Source organism: Neopelma chrysocephalum, unplaced genomic scaffold (assembly GCF_003984885.1).
Source record: "Neopelma chrysocephalum unplaced genomic scaffold, ASM398488v2 Primary Assembly neopelma1_26, whole genome shotgun sequence".
In the NCBI taxonomy this organism is placed as follows: Eukaryota; Metazoa; Chordata; class Aves; order Passeriformes; family Pipridae; genus Neopelma; species Neopelma chrysocephalum.
In genome coordinates this window covers 24683036-24710894 of record NW_020897695.1, presented here as the reverse complement: position 1 = coordinate 24710894, position 27859 = coordinate 24683036, and the positions used below count along the sequence as shown (strand labels likewise).

General features: G+C 36.8%; 1 protein-coding gene across 4 annotated transcripts in view; it reads left to right on the top strand.

Annotated features, from left to right (window-relative positions):
- Window positions 1-27328, top strand: part of ADCY1 (adenylate cyclase 1) — a 150544-nt gene extending 123216 nt beyond the window's left edge. The window contains exons 11-21 of one of the 4 annotated variants that reach the window (XM_027675962.1): window positions 2489-2573; window positions 6482-6571; window positions 9457-9713; window positions 10331-10457; window positions 17502-17618; window positions 18750-18896; window positions 19277-19375; window positions 23304-23418; window positions 25261-25385; window positions 26227-26258; window positions 26549-27328. In XM_027675962.1, the coding sequence (XP_027531763.1) occupies window positions 2489-2573; window positions 6482-6571; window positions 9457-9713; window positions 10331-10457; window positions 17502-17618; window positions 18750-18896; window positions 19277-19375; window positions 23304-23418; window positions 25261-25385; window positions 26227-26258; window positions 26549-26597 (1243 nt within the window). In that variant the 3' untranslated portion in view covers window positions 26598-27328. Of the gene's footprint in view, window positions 1-2488; window positions 2574-6481; window positions 6572-9456; window positions 9714-10330; window positions 10458-17501; window positions 17619-18749; window positions 18897-19257; window positions 19395-23303; window positions 23419-25260; window positions 25386-26226 lie in introns of those variants that run through there. The other 3 variants (XM_027675961.1, XR_003533050.1, XM_027675963.1) reach the window with 3 other exon arrangements.
- Window positions 27329-27859: the final 531 nt, after the last annotated feature.

The following is a 27859-nucleotide window of genomic DNA, read 5'->3' as shown; positions in this document are numbered from 1 at the left end:
TCTTACTAAGTAAAAAATAATTAAACTTCACTTTCAAATCTAGAGGTTATAATAAGTAGATAGAATTGTGTTTAAGGTATAAAACTTATTATTAATAAGCTTTTTTATATTAGAATATCAAAACATTAAAAATAAACTTTACTCACTTTTACTAATTATTACAATTTCAGTGAGAATAGAGGTGGCCACACTTAATGAAAATCCTATTTAAAATTCTGGTTTTTTCTATTCACAAATCCCCAGTCAGGGTAATACTTTTATGGTCTATTATTTCTTATTGAAAGATTGAGAAACACTGGCAAAAATCATCACTTACGTCATCATTTCCAGAATAACAACTTTGCTGACTAATTGGAACATAATTAAGAAGTCTTTCACCCTCTTCTGCAGTAAACCACAGCTGCAGTATATGGCAGTTTTGAACAAGGAGAAACAAGTGAAAAAAAAAATAGAATGAATTTCCAAGAATCATATGGTACCTTTCCAAAAAGTACTGTCACTTAAAAAACAGATGGACAGAGATTTAGTTTAAGCTCTGATCTGACAGACACACAAGCTCCAGCAGAATATCACCACTGAAGGTCATGAAGATGGACTGGGTTAGTTAGGAAATCCATCCACTGAATGCTCCTAAGTTCTTTCTTCCAGTGTCTGTTATTCTAGCCAAATTACTAGTCTTCTTGGGCTCTTCCCTCACTGTGATACATATGCAACCATGAACTAAATTAAAACTTTGGAAGTATAGGAAAATTTCCCCTCTCCCCAGAACTTGGAGCTTTGGGCTGCTCTTTAGATTGCCAAAGCAGTTATAAATATGACAAAAGAATGCAAAAGCCAAAACAAGACTTCTGATATGTTATTCTAATGGAAGAAGTGATGTATGGCAATATTCCAAGGAGGAGGTTCAAAATCTAGACAACTACATGTTGTACGAAAGCCAGTTGCTGCATAAATACACAGAAAGCAATGGGCTTGACATTCTCACAATTCTTATCATCATCTGAGCAAAACAGCTTCTCAGCTAAAGGCATATTTCATGTCCCCAGATGGAGTTGGTGAAAGTAAGGTTGTATTCCAGTCAACCTAATCTGTCCAATTATGGAGACATACATGCAATGTAGCCATTAAAAGCTCTGATGATGAACCTTTCTGATTTCTTATAATGTGTTTATTTTTTAAAAAACAATGTAGCCCCTTTTACAAATGCCAACCCAAATGTCTGTCAGGGTCCCACTCAACACTAATGTCAGTTGTTGGTTATTGCTGCCTAAAAGATGTCATTGCATTCATGGCCCCTGCATTCTTTTCTAGCATACTACCATCCTGAATACAAGTCAATTCTCTAGAAGCGTGAGAGCCTGTAGTCTATTAATACTTGTATTCAGAATCCACACTGACCGTACTAGAGTTACCTCCCCATTCTGGTTACACATACTACAATACAGAATTTTCCCTGTTCCTGTATCGGTAGGAATCATTATATGAATTTGAAATCAAAGCCAAATAGTTAGAAATTATACAGGAGAATTGCACACTTCTGCTGTTCAAAACCCTGTATAACCAATCTTTCCCCAGTAATCATCAACACACAGATACATATATATGAAACCATGACTCACATCTTCTGGGCTGGCTGGTTTGTTCTCACAAGCTAGAAAAGAAGATGTGAAGATTGTGTTATGCTGATGTCATGCAGCCCTGGTTCCATGGCTGGCGTGGGGCGGGGCTATCCCTAAGTAAAAATCAAATGCACCAGTACCAGCACTGGTGGAGTTATTTTTGTCAAGTTGCACACATCCATACAGTACTTTTCCAATAACAGAAGTTTTCTGGAGGTGGAAAGTTCTTGGTTTTCACCCTTCTTCCCATGAAGAACAAGCCTATTTTGACAGATCAGGAGAGGGAAGATTTAGAATTAAAAAATACAACTTCTTTGTGAAACCTAAGATTTGTCTAACCATTGAGAAAGACTGAGGAAGGAGTTCTGTTCTGTTCTGTTTCATTAGAAGGCAGTCTGGTCTGATTTTGTTTGACTTGGTAAGTGACTGAGTTGAATGACCTCTGATTTCTGAATCTTTGAGAAAGAGAGATTAGAGGGAAAAAGCATCTGGTAACTGTTACATAGCTGCCAAGGCCAAGTAATTGGGTTGCATACTCCCTTATGAGAATCATCATGCTGAATATTCTGTATTAGCCTACAATTAGAAAGTGTCTCTCCTGACACACCATATATTTGAATTTTTGAGGTGCTTTGATATCCTTGCTGAGTCCAGAGTGGGAACCATATACAAGACCATTTACTAGTGTCTTAGTCTTGAGAGGAGTGCCCTTCACTGTTAAATTTTCTCTGCTGTGGTTAGTATTACAGCAAGGTTGAGGAGGAGATCTTACACTATTGGTTTAAAATACCATTTTAGAAGGACCCCAAACGGCAGTTTGTTCTCATCTGCTACTGAGTTGCATTACTTCTGTTGTATTTTGATTCTAGGAGTACCGTAGTTCTTGTTCTCCTGGTGTTCTGCATATGCTTCCTAGTGGCTTGTATTATGTATCTACATGTCACACGAGTACAAGTAAGTGATTTAAGATTTTATGACTATTCTTCTTTTTGGTGTCCATGCTATGCTTGTTCTTTGGAACATGAAGTCATCTGTGTAAGTTTCACAGATTCATAGAGTCTGAAATCTGCGTGCTTTTCAAATTCATTGTGAAGTAATGTGTATTAGGCACTTCAAAAACAAAGATGGATCACCTGAAAGTAGACTTTACATGAGTAATCATTACAGCACTGTAGCATTCAGTGCCATTAATTCTATGCTTTTTGTCTTTTTTACTACATCGTCCCTTGACACTTACAACTAGGTACTGAATCATTGCAGTGTTCAGAAAAACAACTGCTTTAATCTGACTTCTACTCCTTTTTGACAGCAGAGCACACTAGTTCTCCCTTCCATTTCAGCTGGTATCTGGGTGTAAAGTCCTGCTAAATTCCCTTCTGTTTTCAAAATTTTTCCTGCCAAAGCTGCAGGTGTTTTGATGGTAAAGTACAATGTTTTGCACAGATAAACCTTGGCCTTTTCAAAACCTTTAGTAATGATTAATTCTCCTGCATTATATTTTCACAACAGTAATGATGTAGAAGGACATTTGATTGCATTATTAGCGAACTAGGTCTGCCACATCAGAATAAAGCATCTACAGGCTGATTTTCTGATTAAAGAAATCTGTAGCGGATTAATCTAAATTTAGACTTTTCAGACAAATATCAGGACAAAACACCTACACAGTTAATCAGCTTTTCTGATTAGCACACACTAATTTTAGTTCAAAAAAATGTCCTTTGGCAGGAGAAAAGTAATTGTTTTCATGGAAACTTAAATAGCATATTAGCAGAGTATCAGGTACAGAGTAGAACCATATTTATAAACTTGCACAATTATTTGGGAGTAATTTTGATGATCTCTTTTGTTTCATTAAGGCAAAGTAGTCTATCATCTATTCTTCTCTGTGTAGATGGTAGAAACACAGATGAAGTTTATGGGAAATTGCTTCTCTTCATACAGTTTCCCTGGGGTTAGTGCAAACTTGAGATGTGTTCCATCCGTTTTGTCAACAAAATCTGTATTTATTCCAGGTTCCTATATAGATTCAATACCTTACAGGATCAAATCCACCATTAGAAAAATAAAGAAATATAAAACATCAGAATATCGCAGTTTAAAATTTTGTGGTGAAAATTTGTCTTATAGAGTAAATAAAATATAATGAATATGCTATGTATAAAGGATGTAGAATGTATAGAATGTAAACCAGTTATTCCCCTATTTTAATCTGTCTTCTGTCATTTATTTTTTCTTTCACACTAGATAAGTGACTCAGCTTCTCCATGCTTTACCGTTGAATGCCTTACTCCTAAAACCACTATGACAATGTTTTACTGTACTAGTTACCTAGCATTTTGAGGCTCTGACAGTACTTATATAGTTAATAAAAATTCCACAAATAAAATAAAACAAAGAAAATAGTGCACAAAATTCTATGCTATTGTAAAAAAGCGGATACAATCTTAGAATGACTTAAAGTCAGAAGTATAAATCTTGTTAGTGTCAGAGTTTTAATTCAGACATGTCTCATACCTTATCTTTTAAATGTTTCTTTTTAAAACAATAGCCTAGCATATCAACATATAGAACATCTATTACCACACAGACCAAAAAAAATTGTACAATGTGTCAGGACACATGGTCTTTGAATCTGTGCGTTGTTTTGTCATTGTTAACAATCCCTCATTATCTTCAAGCTCTCTTTAATAAGCAGTAGATAATTGCAAACTGAATTTGATTGCAAACTGAATTAATGGAATGTATATATTTCCTTCAAACAAAATTAACTTTTTTTTTTAATTTATGTGGATAAATCTGGACATTCCACACCATGTGTGTATAGGATTTTGGTCTAGTTCAGTGGACAATTTGATGGGTAAAATGCCATTGGGATGATCAAATTCAGAGCATAGCAGTTTATGGTTGTACTCTATTTGGTAGTAAGGGGGGTACCACAGGCATTTATCCTGAATCCTGTCCTGTTAGACAGTTTTATCAACAACCTGGAGAAGGACAGGGAGTATACTCATGTGAAGTGACTCCAGTTTTGGGAGAATAGCTGTCAGGATGACTATTGAGAAGATTCTGGATAGGCTGACAGAATGGGCCAACAGGAATCTTATGAAATACAGCATGCATAAATGGAAAGTCCAGGCCCTGAGAAGAAAGAACTGCCTGCAATAACACAGGCTGAGGAGTGACCAGCTCTGCAAAAATAGCCCCGGGACTCTGGGGGTTAAGGCAGACAGTACTTTTGGGCCTCCTGAGGTCCCTTCCAACCTGAACTGTATGATAGTGATGAATGAATGTGGAAATAGTCTGTCTTTTTTCATAATGTAATTTTGGACAATGCTGTATCTTTTCCCTTGAGACACAGTTTTTCAATCTCGGATTCTTACAATTTGAGGTATTTGTTCAGCAATATGCTCACTGTTTTACTAAAGCTGATATACCTTGAGTATCGTAACGTATTTTATTGATGCTGACTAATAGTTAATCTGGTTTATGGTGTATCTAAGTAACTCAGGTCCATAATACAAATCTATTATTGATATTATGTTGGTTGTCCCACACGTACACTTACATGGACTTAACTCATACTGAAGTCAGAATGTATTTGCAGTTCATACATTTTATTTCTGCTGTAATTGCTGTATTCTCATGTGTCACAGCCCAAACAAAGTTGATTCACCTATAATTACCTCAATTTTTAATTCATGGTCACACATACAGGGGAAATGTCTCTGCATATGTGAAAGGAAGGGAAGGTATTTAAATATATGATTTCTGTTGTGCCAAGGCTACAGTAGTCCCTCTCTGTGACTACTTTGCTGCCTACTGGAAGCTATGCTTTTGATGTTGGTGATAGCCATGAAGTGAACAGCTTTCCTTCACAACTGGTGATTTTCATCCAAAAATCAGGTGTTTGCTTTCTCTCTTTGACTTTAAGTCAAATTCAACCTTGATAAATCTGAGCCCCCTCCTTTTAAAGAATATAGGATTGTCCCCACTTTAAATCTGATTGTTTCTTGGAGTTGGTTCTTGACCCTTGAAGTCACTGGAAGAAGTCCAGTGGTCTGAAAGATATATCACAGATCCAGTATGTAGTAAATACTCCACACACTCATAGTGAGAGGGGTAAGGAAGGAAAGCAGCTTTACCTGAAAGCAGAATAGACCAGTATGACTGGAACAAGTCTGACAGACTTACCCTTCCTCTCTCACATTCTGTCATAGGCTTCATAGCAGCAAGAACTTCACACATTTAGAAGTGTGATAGATGAAATCAGAGTAAAAATGGAGATAAGCAAGACTCCATTTCACCAGATATTTTTGTTCTCTACTGCTCTTTCTGACAAATTCAATATTTTTAATGAGTCCTGATAATTAAGACTACCCGGGCATGGCATTTAACATGACTATTATAACAGAAGACACAAATACCACTCCAAAATTCTATGCTATCACAGTATGTTCTCTTGGGTCACAATTTGGAACTGATAATTTGCAAGGCAAAAGTTGCTTTGGATATTTTTCCCATGAGAGCAAGATCAAGTGCCATCCTAATTTACTATTTGCATCATGAGTAGACATGCTATTAAACTTTCTAAGAGTTTTAATTATAGTGAGAAATAATGCATAGTAGTAATAATTTCATATTTATTATCCCCAAAGCTGCGTTTACCATTAAAACACATCTACACAATAATAACTGCATAACAGTTATTGCACAACAATAACTGCAGCTTCATAATTTGCAATGCAGGCTAAATTTCCATATCCCTTATTCACCTTTATTATAGACTACTAAAAAATATCTACCCCACTTTAAAATATTTTAAAATATTTATCTATAAATCTTTCTTTTTATTTCCTTAGTGTTTTCCAGGGTGCCTGACAATACAAATTCGTACCATTTTGTGTATTTTTATTGTGATCTTAATATACTCCGTGGCTCAAGGATGTGTGGTGAGTATTTATATCAAGTATCACTTAACATTATGTTTAAAGAACAATGTGGTACAGATCCATTAAACACGTTGATAAATGCAATTATTAATGCAATAGTTGTTTGCATTGATAAATGCAACCATAGTCTCGTCTGGTGAATTCCTACTCTCTTTATTATTTGTACTTGCAGGGCATGTTTCTTCAAAATTAACCCTTCTGCTGTAATTTGAACTTGAACTGACAAGGTGTTGAATTAGGAATGGCAAAGCAATTAGCAAGTTGCACAGATCATACCTAGTCAACACCTATAGAAATCTGTATATCAAAACTTAGTATCATATAGTCTGCTGATGTCTTGTACTTTATGGGAAAATTCTTTTTAAATGTTCAACTTGCTTCCTAGTTCACTGGCTAATATTTTGTGACAGACAAGGCATGGTGTCAAAACAAGATTACTATTTCTATGTGGCAACTTATAAAACATATTTCTGTGTAATAACAGGGGGATATTTTTAGTCCAGACAGATCAGAAAAGATAAAGACATCTTAAAATATGGACAGTTTTGTGTAACAAGAAGAGGTGCTTACACTGTGCTACTTACGCAATCCATTCACATCTAATATCTAGAAAGCTTCTGTTCTATGAAGTGACCTTGCTTAACAGTTCTGAAACTTGAGCCTCTTTTACTGTAGATTAGCAGCTAGTTCTACATGGTGGACTTGAATTCAAATTTAAACTTCCACCTAAATATTTGTCATTCAGTTGCCTTGCCAAATACCAAACACTCATTTTCAGCATTTTGGCTGCTAATGCTAATGTATTAAACATGTGAGGATACTCAAAGGAAAGAATCCACACAAAAAGTAGCACACTAAACACAACTGGAAATGCTAAGAAGGCAGATGTGTGAAATCATGCCTCTCTAGGGGAATTAAACAATGTATTCTGACCATTAAGAAGACATGAGCAATTCTCAGTGCTAACTGAAATACCAAGCCCCTTATTTTGTATTTTGTGTATTCACTCGTTCCTGGACCTGCGCTGAGAACTTATACCAAGCTTATCCACATGAACTGAATGGACAGCGGATCCCTTCTCTGTGAATTCCAATGTCCTGAGAGAAACCAAGAATTACTGATGTTGAGACATTCCTGGGAATCCCTGAACATCAGCTGTTAGTTAACACACGGCCTTAACAGAACACAGGCATATATGTGGTTCTCAGTGCAGACATTAGCCCAAAAGGCATAGAGCTGTGCAGTGCCTCCAGGTTAGCTTCTCAGCAAGTTCTGTGTATATGACTTTGGGATTAAGACTAATGTTATGACAGCTGAAATCTTTGTGAGTCAGCCTCCGTAGATCTGACACTTTGACCGAATGAAACAAACACCATCATTGCCGCTTTAAGATGGTGAAAATGAGAAACAGACATCGTAAGCCCTAAAGAAACGTTGAACAACAGTGGAAGAAGTCAGATTAGAATTCAGAAGTTCTGACCTCCAACAAGGCAGTGATCCTTCAGTTAGGACTTAAAATAGGTCACAAATACAACATTATCCTTTCCTTAACAAAAATAACCTGTAACCTAGAGAGAAATGTTTCATCCATAGAAATTAATAGTTCCTGCAAAGTAATGCCTCTAGAATTCTCATCTGTCAGAGGAGCTAGGTGTTGAGGTTTCACTGTTGGTTGTACAGCAGAGGGTGTTTTCCTGGGTGGATTGCAGATCACTGATGAAGTGCTCATGCCTGTGAATGTTTTTGGATGAGTTTAGTATGAAGAGCATTTTTAAGGATACTGAACCCAATCACATTAAAGGGATTTTTCACTTCACTCCTTCATTTCACAATGTTATATTTATTATATTTATTATATTTCATCTTTTTAAATTACTACAACCCCCTGTAAAGTACATTGCTTAATCACCCTTAAGGTTGTCAGTTACTTTACAGCATGGTATAAAATTTCATTGTCAGTGCTTAGGATGAAATAAAAAGGTCTTATAACACACTTCAAAAGAGAAGCTTAAGTACAGGGCAGGGCATATGTGGCAGTGCCTGTTAAAATCAATTCCACGCTACCATCCCACTCTCCCCACTTATACTAACTCTTATCCTTTTCCTTCGTTAGGGGTGAAGGTTGGACTGCAGTTAAAACTGGAGCTCTAGGGACTTGCACTATTTGCCAGAAATTCCTCTCTTCCTTGGGTAACAGCTCCGAAATGTGTACATGACATTGCCTTTAGAAAAACCAGGTTAAATTTCCCCAAATTTCCCATAAGAAATGCACTAAAACATTTTTTTTATTTCCAGTCTAGGGAGGAAATGGAACTCCTTGGATAACTGAAATGAGAGGGATAATTGAGTCCTTGTTTTTGAACCATATGTGACAGCAGAAGTAGCTCTGAGGTGGAAAAAAGATATTATTCATGTTTAGTTTTTCACTCAATGATTAAAACATATTTTATTTTGTATTTAAGTAATTAAAATTTATATGACTTACATAGTCAATAAAACAAACACATTTATTTCTGTGCTCTGTGCAAGATCCTTCTTCACCTGCATGGCCATGGTAAAGGTTAACTGAAGTTCCTTAATTTTGCAGGAATATGCTGGTGTGAGAATCTGTTGATTTTGAGCACTGAGAAAGAAACTATTCAGCTAAGCCCAAACTTCAGCTGTTTGCCCTTACTGGCATCTAATGAACAAATTTTGTCCCTCCGCTAAAACTCCATGAAGCATTGCAGGAAAAGGAGATTTTAATACAACATTGAGTTGGGTGGGAACTGCACAGCCATATTTTCCCAATTAGAAATGAACCACTGTCAGCCTTCATAGCAATTACATTTCTGTTTATTTTGTATTTAACCTTCTCCCCTTCTTGCCTCTCCTGTCTTTTCTAGGTTGGCTGCATGCCTTGGGTTTGGAATACCAATTCCAGCAGCTCAATAGTTATAATATCTCCTGGTGGAACAAATAAAACAATGAATGAACTTCCATGTGACACAGCCCACTATGCTTTCCTTTCCTGTGTAGTGGGGACTCTCACCTTGGCAATATTTCTACGAGTATCTTCCTTGCCAAAAATGATTCTCCTGCTTTTTGTTACAATTTTGTACATAGTTATTCTGGAACTCAGTGGTTACAGAAAAGCATTGGGGTAGGTATCTTGCAGAGTTAAAGCAATGGGCAATTCTCTGTAGATAGTCATGACATTGACTAGTCATCTGTGAATTGTCCTCTAGTGTTCAGTGCTGCTTAGGGCTATAGAATCAGGGAAGCATAAGAAATACTTTAAACATCCTGTCCCCAGCAATTGTAGGATCTAGTAATATCCATCAACAGGAGATCAGCTTTTAGGAGCTAGCATTCTGTAGTTTTATGGTAACGTATTTCAGCTGAATACACTGCAGTCTAACTATAATATAAAATAGAAAACAGTTAAAAACTTCACTTCCATATTTCAGCAGCCCTCAACCAATTCCAATTTCATTTAAGCTTTTGAGCTTTTCAGTGTTGATATGTTTCCTAATTAAAAGCATGCACACACATTATAATAATGCATAGCATTATAAAGTCCTCAAGAAATTGCTTGTTTGTGTGATCAGTGATCAGATATAGTGTCATCCATTGCCCTGCCCAGATAAGTTTTTTCAGAAAAGGCTATTGATTAGGGGGTACCCACACATTCTAAACCAAAAATTTGATATTAAAAGTATGTGGTGTTAGGTATTGGAAAACCTGGAATAACCCATTTACTTTCTTCTTGTTTTTAAGGGGTGGCTCCTTTTACATGCGTGGCTATGAACCAATACTAGCTATTTTGCTTTTCTCTTGTGCTTTGGCACTGCATTCAAGACAGGTGGATTTGAAACTGCGTCTGGACTACCTCTGGGCTGTGCAGGTGAGTCACAGAACTTTGTAGTATCCATGCACACAAAATGATATCTGACTTTTTGATTTGGCTTGCAAATACTTTCAGGACAAATTAGTTGAACTAAGACTCTTTCAAAATTTCTCATGTCTGTTGAGGTTCACAGAGAAAAGTTATTTTAGAGCCTTCTTTCCACAGACCTATAAAATTCCTTTTTTCTTGGAGAAGTAATTTTTTTTGTTTGTTTGAAGTTGTTCCAGTACATCATCAATCATGTAATATATTTATATCTAAGGTGCATTAGGAATGTACTGTTAGCAATATAAACCTGAGATACAGAAATTAAATCCATGGGGGATTTTTATCTTTCATTACAAAAAGGGGTGAAAATAAGTCAATGTTCAGGTAAACTGAAAAGAAGCAATTAAAACTGATAAAAGAAAATATTTATACCCGTATCTTGCAATGAAACTATGGAACTCCTTCCCAGATGAAGATCAGAAATTTGTTTAGATACCAAGTGCATGCACTGCTTTTGAAAATACATTTCCTAACTATTATAATCATGGCAAAACCTATAGAAATTATATTAGCCATAACATAGGCATCAAGATGTCTACCTCCTGTCACACCTCTCAGCAGTCCAATTCCCACCTCCAAAGTGTTTCACACTGGCTCCTGAAGGAAGGAGAAAGTTCAATATGTAAGTTTGGTTTGGTGGAATTTGGAAGTTGCCCTTATGGTAAATCTTACACTCCTGTAGTTCACAGAGGTCACATTCTATTCTCATCTACACCCTGTTAACTATGTTGTCAAGAGGACTGTATAAATCATCACAGTGCCTGCTTTTACACATAACAGACTGGAACACATGGGTTAGTGAAACACGTCCCTGGCTCCACTGTGTTACCCAAAATGGAGAAGTCAGGAATAACTTAGCTCTATTATCTTCTGCTTATAAAGTTTTTCTACCTAACAGTTATGCTTTGTTGGGATTTCTTGTTTGTCTTGATGTCCAAAACTATGTCCATGTCCTTTTTAACTTAAGATTATCTTGTTCTATAATTTCCGTGGACTCTGCACTGTTTAACTGAGTCTTCAGTGTGAAATTACTTAATTTAATTTTTGTCCTGTGACCGACAGTATTGATAGATGGTATGTCTGTCAGCCTCAGGAGATTGTTGTGGACAAACTGATAACTAGTTTCTGCTTGCTGTGCTGCCAAATATAGTTTTTAGATGGAAGAAAAAGGTGGCTAGATTTTGAAAATCAGTGGAGCACATGTCTAGCTGTATACTGTGGTGGAAGTATGTGAGTGCCATATGATCCATGAATACAAGACCTTCTGTATGTTATTCTTAGCCCTGAAATAGCGTAGCAGCAGAAATATACTGGTTTTGCTATCCTGTGGCCTTTCAGCAGGTCAAGAGTGAATTCCAGCATCTTAAATGCTTTTCATCATTCCAGCTATTATGACAAACTGTGCATCCTTAATGGAGGTACTGCTTAAAGATTCTTAGTTTTAAGTTAATTTTTAATTCACAATCAATTAGTTTTAAAATTTAGTACAGGAAACCTATGGGATGCTTGTCTAATGAAAGACCAGAACTGGACAATAGTAAAGGAAGAAATATTAACTTTTTCTGTTTTCTTGAGGACAGGTTGTTTAGACATACCTAGCCATCTACCACTATTGTTAAAACCATTGTGCACTTTCTCCAAGGGACAATTAGGGGAGATAAGACATCAAATTTCGAGTGGCCTCTTCAGGTATCACTTCAAAAAGTGGTTTTCATCTGAAATTAAATGCCATTTTAAAATCTTTTCAACTGCAAATCAGGTACTTATGTGGTGCCACCCTGTCTGTGAAATTTGCATGATAATATTGAGAAAGGAAAAAAAATCAGTTTAGGTAGAAAATTCAGTATTAGAGGTCAACATAAGTACCATTCTTTGAAATCAGTATCCTGGATAGGTTCTTGGCCTGGGCATTTAGCCTTTCCAAGAGGAAGATCTATTCCCTGTACATTAAGTAATAGTGGATAATATGTAAGAAAGGTTCTTCTGGTTTCCTCTCTGTATATTGGTTGTGAATTATATTGAGTCCAAGGGCTAATTAACATAATATACAGAAGTACTGTCCATGATGGATGTTACAAAAGTGCTTATGGTGCTTATCTATTCAAAGGGTAAGTGAAAAAAACCCCAAAACTTTGTACTTACTAGGTTCTTCAGCACAGTAAAAATCTGAGTATTTAAGGCTCTGGGAACACTGTTGATTGGAAATATCTGTATGTTAAAACTGCCTTTGAATAGTTAGCAAACTCCAAGGTACTAATTGTTTAACAACCTTTAAGAGGAGACAAATAAAAACTACATTCTTGAGTGACCAGTTTTCTCTAGCTGCTGGATTGCAGGAGCGCTCTGTGTGGTTAAAAGCAGTCTTGGTTCTGTTTCTCTACAGCCATGGTACTACTTACCATTGAAACATGTTGGCTTAACTTGGTTATATTTTTGGTAACAGAAGTTTTAGAAAGACCATTGACTTACTGCACAGGGCCCATGGAGATTTTCTGTTTCAGAGTAAGTGTTCTAGTTCTTTGTGCAAACACTGAATTGCACGAACCACATGCTACAGCTAGATTCACATCTCCCAGTAGCCAGCCCCTGCTATGTGAAGATGTGCCAACGTCTTCACATGTCATTTTAGGAGGCTTTTCAGTTGTTGGTTTACAACTGGGAGAATTTCAGATTCAATGGCTATTCTGGAAGCTGTAAGCACTTTGTTTGGATACTTTTAGTAGCATTAATTGTGGGGCTAATCCTGTAAAAATATTATCAAAGGAATAAAAGCATTTGTGGCATAAGCTGCAATAAAAAAGATTTCACAGATAATTTCTTTTACTTCATCATGAACAATAGACCATCTAGTACTAACTAATTATATTTAAAACCCTGGAAGTGTCCTGAAATTAATATCATTATTAGTAAGAATATATAGATAGATTCTCAGTGGTCTCTGCTAAGGTCTAAGGAAAACATATCCATAGATATTTTTTTTCTGCCACATTAGGAAGAAAAAGTGTTTTGAAGAAGAGCAGGTTTCAAACAAGGAAAACCAATTAAGAAAAATTATACAGTTTCAAGATAAGTTAATCTAATTTCCATGCATCTGAGTTGCATAAACAGAACAGAGATAATACAGTATGTATTTACATAATTTATGTAAAAAAATGTGAAAAAAATATTTTATGTGGAAAAAATAATTTTTTGATTGATGATAAGTTGTCAAAACATTTATATTTGTATTTACTGTTCACATGTCAGTGGTGTTTTAGGTTCTTGTTGATTTTGCTAGGGTATTTTTCTATCCCAAATTTAACCTTTTTGAATATCACAGTATTTCCAGAAAATATCTGGAAATGTTGTTTTGTTGATTTTTTTACCAGACAGTGAGAGGACAATTTCATTTTCTGTATAGCATTGTTGAGTAACTCTGTGTCTCATATGACAATAACTATGAGTAGCAGATATAGGAACATTTTCCTTACTTGTTACTGATATTCACATTTGATGATGCAAATTATTTAACAAAACAGGGACAAAAAAAAGAATGAACAAATAAATATAAGTAATAAATTTATGTAGATCTAAAACCGCCAAAGAATGGAGTTCCTCACTCACCCAGGATTTGTCAGGGGAGGAAAATAAGTATAATACAATGATATGACTAATTAATGCATTCTTCAGGGAATACTAGAATATAATTCCACTGGCTTTCCTAGTCCACTACACTTGTAAGAAATACAAATTTTACAGTCTGGAGGCAAGACTTGCTAGGTGTGCTAGCACTTCCTCTCAAAAACCTGGCCCTACAGAAGCAATGTGATGAGTCTCTTCCCTGTGGCTTTACTGCCACCTTCAGGTACAAAAAAGTTAGGCTTCTTTTTAGCTGAATCTTGAAACTGTATTTTCATGTAATAACTATTCAGTCAGTGACATTGCTACAGCATGTTTAGGCTTAAACAGCCAGCTGATACAACTGCTCAGACCACTTCCCAAACAAAGGATGTGTAATCAGTTACCAGCATTATAAAAACGGTGGGATGCTATGTAATGGGGATGGATGGGGATATCCGTCAATCCAAGGAGACTGATTTTACCACAGTTGCTGATTCAACAGCAGAATATCTTCCTTTATCTCCCTTGGTTTCCAGCTGCTATGTAGCTTATCATCTAAAAAGTACCAGCAAGTTCCCTCCTCTGCAATGGTTTCAACAGAGCCTGACAACTCCACACTCCATTTAGTCCCTCTTTGTATTGTGTGAGGGAAGTGTGCTGACCAAATGCCATCCAGGGACTAGCAACCATATTTCCCCCATAATTTCTTTGTTTCTTTTTCCCAGAGTCTCATCTTTGTCAACTGAACCTTCTCAGACTGTAGTTAACAGTTTTGCATTCAAAGAGGGGAGGAGATGCTTGCTAGGTGTGATGGAGATGTAGCATTCTACCACTAGCAATGGTGATACCTTTCCCTGTTCTTAGAAGATTTTGCCACCCCTTCAGACATGACTCTGATAGTTTGATTTGCGCCATTAGTCCTTCACTCAAGAGCTCATTTCTCCACTTCTTAGTCATGGCTTAGGCTTGCTCTGAAACCTTTGTTGTCATTTGTACATTTCGGCTCACAACTGGGCAAGGCAGAGGAATCAGGTCACACATTTCCAGATCAGAAATGAACAGCGGCTGCCAGTAAGTGAGCAACATCACTATCCATATAATGTATCAAACTGATTACTCCACTTACCTACCTCTACTTGATTCCTTTGACTAGTCCGGAAAGCCCTGACTCAAAGGAGTGTTGTTCTTTAGGCTGGTATTCTGCCCCATGTGTTATTGGTAGCTTAAATGAGAACATTAACATTCCTAGGAATTAAGTAACAAAAAAGTTCTTGTTCAAAAACTAGAAGAATGGATAAACAAGCCCCAAGTGGATTTTTTATTCAGAGCATCAGTTCAGTTTTGAAATCCCCTTGCTGTTGTCGGAGGAAAATTTCCTATATTTCAGTATGGTGCAAAAATGGAGTTGCAAGCTCAGTTTGGATTTTCAGCTGGAAGAATTTTTTTATTTTTACTATTAGAACATTTAAATTGCAACAGTCAAACAAAATGCCGGAGACCATTTCACATGTTTATAGAAAACAATAAGTCAGAGACAGAGTTATGCCACCAAAATAAGGGAAGGATATTTTAAGAAAAGAGCATGTGAAATTTAAACAGCAAAAGAAGTGTCAGGAAAACAGCTCACAAACAGGAAATAGATACTTGCTTAGAATAAAAGCTTCAGGTGTCTTTCTTGCAGAACTTCATTGCTATTTAATGTTTACTGATATTTCATGGCTGGAATAGATTCTATTTCTTATTACACAAATTAGAGTAGGAGATGAGAATTTATTTCAAAAGGGAACAATTCCTGAAGAATTTATGTCTATAAAATCAGTTCTCTTTCTGCATTCTTTCTATTTGTAAAGAAATTTAGAAATACAGAAGTAAACTGCAAAGCAAAGTGGACTGTGTAACTTGAATAAAAAGGCTTTTTCCTAAGTTTTGTCATGGAAAGTAAAACCTAGCTTCATGGAAAAAAGAAATCACATGAAAATATATTGGTAGCTTATACAAAGGCAAAAGGTGACAGGAATGGATAGTGAAAAAAGTATGTGGACTTTGTAATAAATCAGGATACCAAATTCCAGATACAATTGGTTTTTGGGACACGAACAAAGATTAGAACAGGTTCTTTAGTGGTTTATGTGGTTGTGGTTTCTCAACAATGCCTGAGAATTTGGCCTTCCAGTCTTCCACTGATTGTAATTAGATAAACAAAATCACGTTAGGATCACAGTAGAAGATTTGTGTTACTGTTCTGTGAATGTGATTAAGGAGCAAAGAATAAGATATAATTTCCATGAGTTTAATTATATAACACTGATCAAGCATTTTCTAATTGAAATCAGAATGTAGAGCCAGAAGTCACTCTAAGAACAAGGAGCAAATTCCGGAGAAGTAATTTTGCTGATGAGTACATGAAGGACTAGGCTGGAATTTGCAGACCTAGGAGTCCCAAATAAGATCCGTAGATATTCAGTATTTTTCTAATAAGAGGTCTGAGTTTTAGAATTGTTTCCTAATGTATGACTCCCCCTAATTCCTGTTAGTCAAGGCACCTGTAATAAGATACCGGTATCTTGGGTTAGGAACCTCAGTTGTGTTAACTCCTAAGCACTCTTTCCATTTTACTGCAAAATGACATAGGTTTGCTTTAAACACTGGTAGTTCTATAGGCTTCTCTTTTTTGAACGGGGGATCAAATACTGCTACACTGTATCAGACTAGGGGACCCCTGGTGGCCTAGTGGTTAGCATGCGGGACTCTCACCGCTGCGACCCAGGTTCGAATCCCAGTCCCCCCGGGCAGATGGAGCCCGTTAGCCCTGTGAGGCCACCCATCTATGAGAAGGTCACTCTAAACAAACCTACGTCCTGAGGACCTCACTGCCATTGTCCAAGCTTGCTTGGCCCCGGTAGATGAACCTTAGGATTTAAAGGGTGGGCTCAGTTCAGCGCATGCTGTGTCTCACCTAAAAAATCCATTGCACAGGCTGGAAAGGTAAAAGACCTTTCCCCAGATCTTCGTTCGCGAAGACTGGCCATTATTATTATCAGACTACCTGGAAAGGAATTGGCCTCCAAGACCCACTTAAGTGGGACTGTTCTGGCTTCTTACTCTGTAAAAATATCAAGGGCCTATTTAAAAAATAGTGGAGAACTACAGGAGATACTGATACACTTAGCTGATCAAATCCTGAAAGTAGCCCAGAGCTTAAATTACTAAGAACTTGAAGGGATTTTGCCTAATGTAGAAGCGTGGTACAGGAGAAACATTCGCACTCTACATTACTGTTCTACATTATTCTGCTCAGTTTAATTTCAAAGGATGAATTAGTAGAAGCTGTTTGATAGGTTCAGCTAACTTTTTGCTATTTGGAAAGGTTTTTCTTTTCCTCTATCTCCACAGGCAGAAGAAGAGAGAGACGATATGGAGAGAGTCAAGCTGGATAATAAAAGAATTCTCTTCAACCTGTTGCCAGCACATGTTGCACAGCACTTTCTTATGTCTAATCCAAGAAATATGGTAAACCGAGACAAAATTTATATACATGTTGTATGGATGTGGCCCAGTGTTGCTTGGGTCACCTTTCGATTGTATGTTTTCAAGAAAGGCTTGGACTTTTAAAATTTTACTCATATTTAAATAGTTTCATAAAAACTTGTGTTCATGAATTAGTTTGAGATTATTTCTTTTGCTTTATGGTCCTCTTTCTCTAAAGAATTTTAATAAAAATCAGTATAAGGGCATATTGTTATTCAATATCAGTGTAACCAATTGTCTGCTTGTCAATCACTTTATTTCAATCAATTTAGGATATTGGGATTTATCACAGCATTGTATGAGCTCAGTTTGGTTCTGAATAGTGAAGACACTACTGTATTAACCAATCTAGTTCTGGAAAACATACTATCATTACCAAAACCACCCATTTAAAGTTAAAAGTGGAGAATTATACATACTCAAGGAAGACACAACAGCTTTTAATATAAAAGGCTACAGTGACTAAATAAATTGGTTCAGGAAATCGTTACCAGAATCCTTCTGGTAATCTGAAAACCTGCAGCACTGGAATTGCCGTAATATTCATGATACTGCTCTTCAGAATTTTGATCAATGTATTTGAACCATAGAATAGTGGTTTTGCTTTCTTTGAGCCCTCTAAATTTTTAAGCAGAAACCTTAGCATACAGAGCAGCATTATATTACATAGGACTCCATAACTCAGGGAAAGATGTGAAGGAGTGAGGCTGGTTTTGTGCTACAATATAAAATTGCTCCACATGCTATTTTGCTTATAAAACAAAATTGAGAAAATGTATTTCTCATACAATAGAAGTTCTACGACTGTTAAGACTTTCTCCAAATTTTTACTCACTGCTTCCATGTCTAAACAGAAAAAAAAAAGAACAAGAACAAAAACAAAAACAAAACTAAGTTGTTTTAAATGGGTTTAATACTTTAGGTATGAATTTTTTTTGTGGTTTTAAGTGAAGACATCTTTCAACATTATTTTAAGAAGACTGGCTTTCTCTCAAGCAAAAATGATGGCTTTTGTCATAGCTATTGCTTAGCAGTAGCATGGGTATTGTAGTAATGATGCTTAGTTTAGATTAATCTTTTAAAACAAAAATTATATCTGCTCCTGAACTGCAGGACCTTTATTACCAGTCATATTCACAAGTAGGAGTGATGTTTGCTTCCATCCCAAACTTCAATGATTTCTACATTGAATTGGACGGCAATAATATGGGAGTGGAATGTTTACGCCTGTTAAATGAAATTATTGCTGATTTTGATGAGGTAAGTTCTAAGCACTTTGTCTTTTGACCATATGAGTTCTACCAAATTCCTATCAACAAAGATTATCTGTAGTAATTCATCATATCTTGAACTTCTTAATAAAAGAGTAGTGTAAACTTCCTATTTAAACATAGTTGATGTCCACTGGACTTCTTCAAGGTGGCCAGTTTGGACTTTTAGGTCTGACCTCAAATTCCACTGATACAGAAAGAGCATCAAAATGCTAGTTAGTGGCAGGTTTTTTTAATGACATCAAAGTGGGCCAGCCTCAACTTACCAAAAATAATATGGTTTAATGAACTTGCACATATTATCTGATAACTATGGTTGCTTGTCTAAAATATTATGTAATATTTAACAGTTTTATGTTTTAAACAAAGCTTATGGACAAAGAATATTATAAGGACATAGAAAAGATCAAGACAATTGGAAGTACATATATGGCAGCTGTGGGACTTGTACCTACTTCGGGAACTAAGGTAAGAAGATTTTACAAAACAGTCCTTTGTGAAGGAACCATTTTCCTTCTATCTCTAGAGGAGCACCAGAAACACAACTAATTCTATGTGATTATAGATAACTTGTATGACTTCTTTGCAACACTTTAAATTTGAAATTCAAAGGAAAGCTGTAGCCTGAGAAGAAAAACTGCCACAGTTGCTCATGTGGCTTCACTTGCAATTTCATTGTCTGCAGTTCTGGATTCTCTGCAAATCAACGTATAAGAGCCTCTAAGTCAGAGTGGTAGTGTTTTAAACCCAGTATCTTAGATGACCTAAGATGTAGGGAAAGAGAGACTCTAGGTGTAATGAATTGCTGCAAAACTAGCAGAAGAATATTAAAATGTGATTTTTACATATTTTTTTTAATATGGAAATCTGCATGTAACCTACAATGAAAACAAATGGCCTCTACTAACACCCATCATGGACAGGAACTTTGTGCTAGGCAGTGTTTCACTTTACCCTGGTCACTTTAAATAAGCTCTTCTTTGTCTCTGCTATTAGCATTCTTTTTACCCTTTTAATTACTCAGCAGTAAAAAAAGTCAAAGTCATTTCAAGCCCCTTAGCTCTGTGGCACAATTCTTTTGTATCTTTATTACTACCCCGAGTATGTTTCTCACCTTAAGTTATTGTCTTGGGACAGAGATTTCCTAGATTTGCAAGCAGGATCTAGAAAGTCAGAAAACTGTGGGGGCAGTATATTAAATATAATGTGTACAGAGTACCAAGCATATTAATAATTGTAGTAATAAAACTAAATTATGAAAATGTTATAAAACTAATGATATAAGAATATAATGAAAATTAAACCAATCTATTCACCATGTCTGCTCAGAGTTTCCAGACACTTCTCCGTTGTTCTGAAATGCATGTACATACGTTGTAGACATATGTTGTATACACTCATATATACAGTTTAGCATTGAAAAATAACATCAAATTAAAGGGCCAAAATGAAAAAGGCCAGAAGATGTCCTGTGAACTATTATCCCTGCTAAGTGAATAAAAAACAAGACCACATTGAAATCAACTGTTAGAATCGTGTTGGAATATATCAACTAATTTTCTGGTCTGCAGAAAATTTGCAGCTGATGCTTTCCTTTGTATCATTCCTAGAAATCTACATATTACAAAAAAGGTATTTTTAAAAGTCTGTTTATCCTGAAATGTTTGACTCATGGGTCCTGAGACAGGCAAAAAACATTGAACTTTAGAATTTTTTTCAGTGTGTGATCTCGGGCAAACAGGCAATATGTCTGCTATAAATGCTCTTTGAACTATAATGCTCAAAACAAGTGTGTTATTGGGTAACTTTGGCAGCATATGTTCCAAAATCTAAACACGTTTGTCTCTTGTATTTTATAGTTGTCAAGTGAAGGGTTAGCTGAGCTAACCCAGTATTGAAGATACTGCTCTGAGCTTATGATAGTAATGCATTTTAAATCATTGCAGAAAGTCTTGCCTTTCTCTTAAATCCTGGGGAAAATTTTGATCTTTTCTGCACATGTAGAATTTACTTAACACTCTATATTCTGGAAAAAAAATCTTGTATGAAACAATCAATATTTTTTACTTTAACTTGGGGTGTCAGCTCTTTGCATTCTCTTCCCACTGCTCATGTGGTGCAATTGAATAGAAATTATTCACATCCTCTTGGCAGTTTCCCAACAAATCTTCAGCATGCAGCTGTGTATTAGAAGTCTGATAATCCTGGCTAGCCTGTCATGCACAGGTGATCACTTCCAGCCATCACACAGTCCCTGGGCTGTCCTACAGAGTCACATGTGTCCATGGGGAGCCTTAAGAGAGTCAAGTGCTTCTAGTGTGCCCTCTACCAGGAGCATCCCAGCTTCAACAGAAAATCTGGCACAGCCTCTGATTGTGAGCAATAAATTTCATACTAGGATTTGGACATAAGCAGAAAAGAGTGGATCGGGTTAACTGTGCTCTTAACTGAGGATATTTGCACACATAAGAGCCCAGTACCCTGATGAAGTTAAATATTTAAATCCCATATTTTACAGGACTGGTGTTTCTGCAGCTTGACTTCAGCAGACAAATAAAGTAAATGCACATTGCCTCTATCAGAGTGGCTTTGCTGTGATGCTCTGGGCAGTCTTTCCAGTAACTATTCCTCTGATATGTCAATGAATAATTGCTTGCCAGTTACATCATCAGGGCAACACACAAACATGTAGATCTTTCACACAATATAAAATCCTTCTATGCTTATTTCACCACGATCCTGACTTCACCAGGGTCCTAACTTTGTGGTCTTCAGTGCAGGTTCAAAAGAATTTGCCAGTAAACCTATTGAGATGCATCTGTGACCTGCAGCACATCTAGTATTTGTCACAAGTCCTCTCTCCTGTGACCCTGAAGGGCATTGCAGGAAAATGCAGCATTCATTAGGCAGCAAAGAAACGGAAGGATAAGGAATATAAAGAAGATTAGAAGTCAAATAAAACTCCTCCATATGTTTTCCTTCTCTGTTGGGACTGTAGCCATAAGCTCTTTAAGCTTCATTCTTGTTCTTCCTTTTTCTTGGTAGTGCTGGAAAATAGTAGAGCTAGCTAGTTCACATTATAAGAAGCAGAATGCCAGATATCCAGGCAGGTAAATAAAAAGATTTTTTTTTCCAAAATTTGGGACTGGCCCAAGGATGATTTTATAATTTTTTGTTAGAACTAATTTTTGTGAATTTCCCAGTCACATGGAGCAGCCCTTTCAAACTGAGCAGAATAAAGCAAATAGCAACTGGTTTCTCAGGTTTGTCAGCCACTGTCAAGCACTGCATTTATAAAATCTCGCTATGATGGCAAAAACTCAGCAAGCTTTCATCTCATGCCAGCTTCCACAATCCCATTGTGCAACACCGTACTGAAGCTGCCACTGACCCTGCATTTCTTTCACCATATCCTACCTTTAGCCCACTTTCACTTTGCAAATCTGTTCCAAAATTCATATTTCTTATTCAAATAAGAGCAGAACATAAAAACAATCATACTGAGTCAAATCAAAGGCTTATTCTAGTAACCTGTCTTTAATAACCAAAGGTAGATCCTGGGGGAAGGGAATGAGTTACAGGACAAATACACAAACCTCTCTTTTCTACTTTCTAATGATGTGCTGTTTAAGAAATTCTGAAGTTAATGTCTTTTTACTACTGTGTAGCAAATATTTCTTTCATGAGTTTGAGTAACTATGTTAGACTCTTGTGAAATTTTGGAATCACAATATCCTCTAACCATGAGCTCTACAGTTTAATTAATTAGCCTGAAGTTGTAAAAATTATTTTCTTATGTTTGGGGTTTTAGTTAAAAGTTGATACTTCAGCATTTCATTTGATCCCTTCTGATTCTTTTGCTGTAGTTCATTTAGATACATTTTATAACAAATCCCTTCAGCTTGCTTGGAAAGGAAAAAAAATAGGGGTGTTCTGCGTCTCACAGGATTGAACACAACAGAAATTTTGTCAATGGGAACAGCATGCACCCCATGGAGCTGGGAGCTAGCAAAAGCCCCAAAGGGAGAATAGGGCAGAAACTATAGTTATTAATAATCACCAGGCAAAGTAGTTTTGTAAAAAAGCAGGTTATATTCCCTGCCACACTCACAACAAACATCTGCAGCTCTCTAGCAACAGAATCACTTTACCATGGGAACTTGGTTTTCCATTCTTCCCAGAAATCAAAAAGAGAGAGAGAAGAAAAAAAATAGCACTCAAGAAAAGAATGCATGTGCTTTAGCTACCATCAAAAGTTTCCTTTCACAAACAGGAAAACTGGTTAGATTCTTTTCCTAAGCCATCTGTCCTGAGTTTTTCATTGTTTTTCACTTTGGTATTTCACCTGCCTCTCAGTATCATACAAATCTAATGTGCAATACTATTTTGTTTCTAGGCTAAAAAATCAATTTATTCCCATCTGAGTACACTGGCAGATTTTGCAATAGAGATGTTTGATGTTCTTGATGAAATCAACTATCAGTCCTACAATGATTTTGTCCTGCGAGTTGGTAAGTCACGTTTCTACAATTATCACACAAGCAGAACATTGGTTTTTGTTGGCTTTCCCTGTGCTGTCAGCAAAGGATTACCTGTCCTGCCCTCATGATTAAAGCTGAAAATTCTCCTTTAGTGAGAAAGTCACCTTCACGTAGAAGGTCAGCAGGCTGGATGGTATGCATTAGTATTGAGGAATTACAATTGTGTCCAATTCCAATGTGTTTACTTAATCTATGCAGCACTATAGGGAAACTGCACAACTAATTTAATGTAATATTATGAGTGTGCCCAGTCTTGTGCCTTACTCTGCTTTGCATTGCTAAACTGCTGAAAACTGGGTCTTACTGTACTTAGCTATTAAGTTGAATCTGCAAAAGCTTTGTTGGCATTAAAAGTGTGATTGGGGCCTTTTGGTCACAGATGCCAAATCACCTTAACCAGTCCTGTTTTCTCCAACAAATCAAATCCTCTGGTCTTCACAACACAACCCTTCCCATGCAATCCTTTACACGTTATTACACGTCTTACCACTCAGAGTCCTTTCTCACAGTCTTCTTAGAGATCACGTTCCCCTCTTCCCCTTCTTCCCTGCATTCTGCTCCTCTCCAATGTTACTTCCATTGCTGTTCTAATTTCATTGCATATTCTAAAACAGATAGTTTTCTCCAGCTTCTTTCTCCATACATTTTCATGGCTGAATTGTGAGAATAGGCTGGACAAGGGAAAAACAAAAGTTTCTAGCAGTGTAAGATTGAGAAAGACCCAAGACATCAAAGGCAGCAATAGGAGAGTTACACATATTTGACCTCCTGTACATCCTGATAATTATAAACCCTAAATTCTCCTTGAACTCTGTTATAACTGGTCTTTCCAGGTTCACAAAGGATCAAATATGTAACCCCCATTCTTCTGCATAACTTGCCTGGGAAAGCCCTCACATGGAATCTTTTGCAGGGTTTAGTATCTGCAGCTCTTCAGGGCACTCAGAAGGAACACATACTCTTTTATCTTCCAAACAAGGTGTCAAATTTAGTCAGAAATGTAGAATCAAGCTCTGCAGTTTCCCAAAAAAAAAGGGCTTGAGCCATTTCCAAACCTTTTGTCTTTTTCCTGATCTGAGTTGTCTAGTACTAATAGCCAAAGTGACACACTTCCCTTACCCCAGTCCTTATGTCTTCCAGACCATTATTTCTGTTCCACTTGGAAAACCTCCATTAGAAGGCTTTGTGAGTGCAACTGCAGTGGAAGTTGTAGGGACCAATTAAAGAACTTTAACAGTTTGTCTTGTCTACAGCTAAACTCTGGACTAGCACTATTTTTCTTCTTTTCTTTAAATAAACGAAATCCACCAAAGAATCAAATTTTTATGTTGTCTATCGTATTGTGTGTCTAATAAGATATCTTGAGGAATGCCTTTGTTTTGTTTATAAACCTTTTGCAAATACAGAAGTCCAGTTGACATTAAATTCAGCATAGAATCATAGAATATGCTGAGTTGGATGTGTCCCATCAGGATCATCAAGTCCAAATCCTGGCCCTGCACAGGACACCCCAAGAATCCCCCCATGTGTCTGAGAGTGTTGCCCCAAAGTTTCTTGAAATCAGACAGGTTTGGTGCTGTGACCACTACCCTGAGGAACCTGTTCCAGTGCTCAACCACCCTTTGGGTGAAATACCTTTTCCTCATATGTAACCTTAACCTCCCCTGACTCAGCTTCATGTTGTTAACATAAATTATGTCCTATGAGCAGAAAAATTCTAAGGCACTTGTGTTGAGTCTGTTTTGTAGGATTCACGTTTCCCTTGGATAATACGCTGTAGTATTTGAAACCAAACTCATTGTTTAATTTTAGGTATTAATGTTGGGCCAGTAGTAGCAGGAGTCATTGGAGCCAGAAGACCACAGTATGATATCTGGGGAAACACTGTAAATGTTGCCAGCCGGATGGATAGTACTGGAGTGCAGGGAAAAATTCAGGTGAGTGCATTCTAAGACAATTTTGCAAAGTTTACATACTTCCTGTTTTACATATAGTTACATTTTCAAGACCACTTAGAAAACACAGCCTCACTTTATCTTCTTCTAATGAAAAGGGCAACACTCTCCAGGTGACTTAAGCATCAGAGATATAGTTGTTTTCCATCTTATATGCTTCACTCCTTGGAGACAATGAAATCCTTAAATAAATCATTTCCCATTAGAAGAAAGTTCTCTGCTTCATTGCACACAGTTGGAGGCAAGCCTGGAAATGCTGACACTGTCAGTCCTTGTACTGTAGAAATTTTGCCTGAATAAGACCTACAAGGAAAGTATCTATGTTTGTTTGCATCTTACTGCATTTTATGTAGCTTTAAAAATTCCTTTGATACTTTGGATTGGAGAGGCGATGCAAACAGAGAACGTTGTTGTTCTACTAGGGCTTGGCTAGAAGCTATGGCGTATCTTTCAAAAGCTCAATGAACTCTTGCAGTCATTTATCCAAAATACCTGTTTAATCTCCAGAGATCAAAAGGTCTTCTGCAGCAAATTAACATCACTGGAACTGATTGAGCTTACAATTTGGTTATACATTTCTGCTGGACGGAACTTAATTTGGCTGTGTAATTATTTGGTTCAAGACCACAAGTTCTGCTTTGCAGATTCCAGTTAGATTGGTCATCTTTACTTCTTTAAGAAAATTCTAAGTGAGCCTGAGAGCAGCTGTAGGTGCTCATCCATTGTGCTTATGCATATTTCATGACAGAAAAGTAAAATAAAGAGGGGTGAGAAGTTATATGAACAGCAAAAAGTAACAGTTGGGTTTTTTTTCTGTCTTCAGGTGACAGAAGAAGTTCAACGGATATTAAAAAGGTGCAGTTATGAATTCGTGTGCAGGGGTAAAGTTAGTGTAAAGGGAAAAGGCGAAATGTTGACCTATTTCCTGGAAGGAAAGGCTGATGGAAATAATTCCCAAACACGGTCTTTAAACTTAGAGCGAAAAATGTACCCTTACGGGAGGGCAAACATTCAAACAAAACTGGGCACCAGCTGTCCGTCAGTGTCCTCAGTTGCTAGCTTTACTGCAAAACCTGGGCTTGGAGCAGGTCAAGCTTCTGCCAGTCACACAAATCAAACACTGCATTATCTTCCTTCTGTGCCAGCTGTGAAGGAGGCATAGAACAAAGGAGATTTGGTTGTCATCTGCAGTGAACTTGGAGAGTAATGGTTGACTGAATTTTTACCAAGAAGTCAGAGGTCATAGGCCATGGCATTAACCAAGGACCACTACAACCCAACCAAAGAGAACTTGGGGACTGTGTAACAAACTCTTGGGATGGAACATATAAGGGCTAGCAATTCTGTTAGGAAAAGTCAAAATGGGATTTTCTGGAAATGAGGAATATTTTCATGGCATTTTTAAAAGGTAGTTGAAAAAAATTAGATAAATGTGCAAGCAATTATTTATGTATGTGTGTGTGTATATATATGTTTTAATCTATATATGCACATATACAAACAGTTCTGTGTAGACTTAATAGAGGTTTATAGAGATAAACAAAAAATGTGTATTTATTTACACATCTACCTGCAATGACATAGTAAAGAGATTTCTTTCTGTCATAGCCAGCATTGTTGGGCCTGGGATTAGGAAAGCTTCATTTCACCATGGAATATGGGGCACCTGGAGACTCTCCAGGGCTACAGCAAGAGTTAGAGAAACTGTGCTCCCAGTGCATGAGTTAAAGCAATGAGAACAGTGTTTATTGTGCTGTCAATGGCAGATTAATGAAGGCTGGATTCAGCTAATTACTAAACCCTATGTAATTTTTAAAGTTCTCCTTGCATGCTTCAAAAATTTCCAAAAAATTCCAATCAAACCATAACACTAGGATATGAAGTAGGTAAACCACAGAGCTTAAAGTTTAGGCAGAAGAACAATATATAGTCTTTCCATAAAAAAAAAAGGGTAATAGAGTTTAGAACTTACTGCCTCTTTGTAGGTCATTTGACTCTGTGCAAGACAGAGGAGCCACCCTGCAATATGCTTATGCAATATAGAAATATTCCTTTATGTACAGTGCTGATTTTATTGAGGAGCAGAAGGATGGTATTATTTCAGGCTTTTAGAAATAGCACAGGTCTAGTTCAGTTCCAGGATTAGCTTTACCTTTCTAAACAGCTCAAAGAATAGTCCTGTGCTGGTGCCAAACATGCTGTTGTTAGCTTTGTGACATTTGTATGTTTGCCAACATAATTTTACATCTTAACTGATTTTTAAATTTACGCCACAGTTCTATTATATCTTGATTCTATCCAGGCTCACTCTTCAAAGCTGTACAATTATAGAAAGCTATAATTCTGAGAAACAAGCACAGTCAAACTTTGCCCAAATGAGGACCACGGGTAAGTGTGCCAGGAGAGTGAGGCCTGCTCTTAATCTGCATAAAAGGGAACATATTTTGACAGCTTTT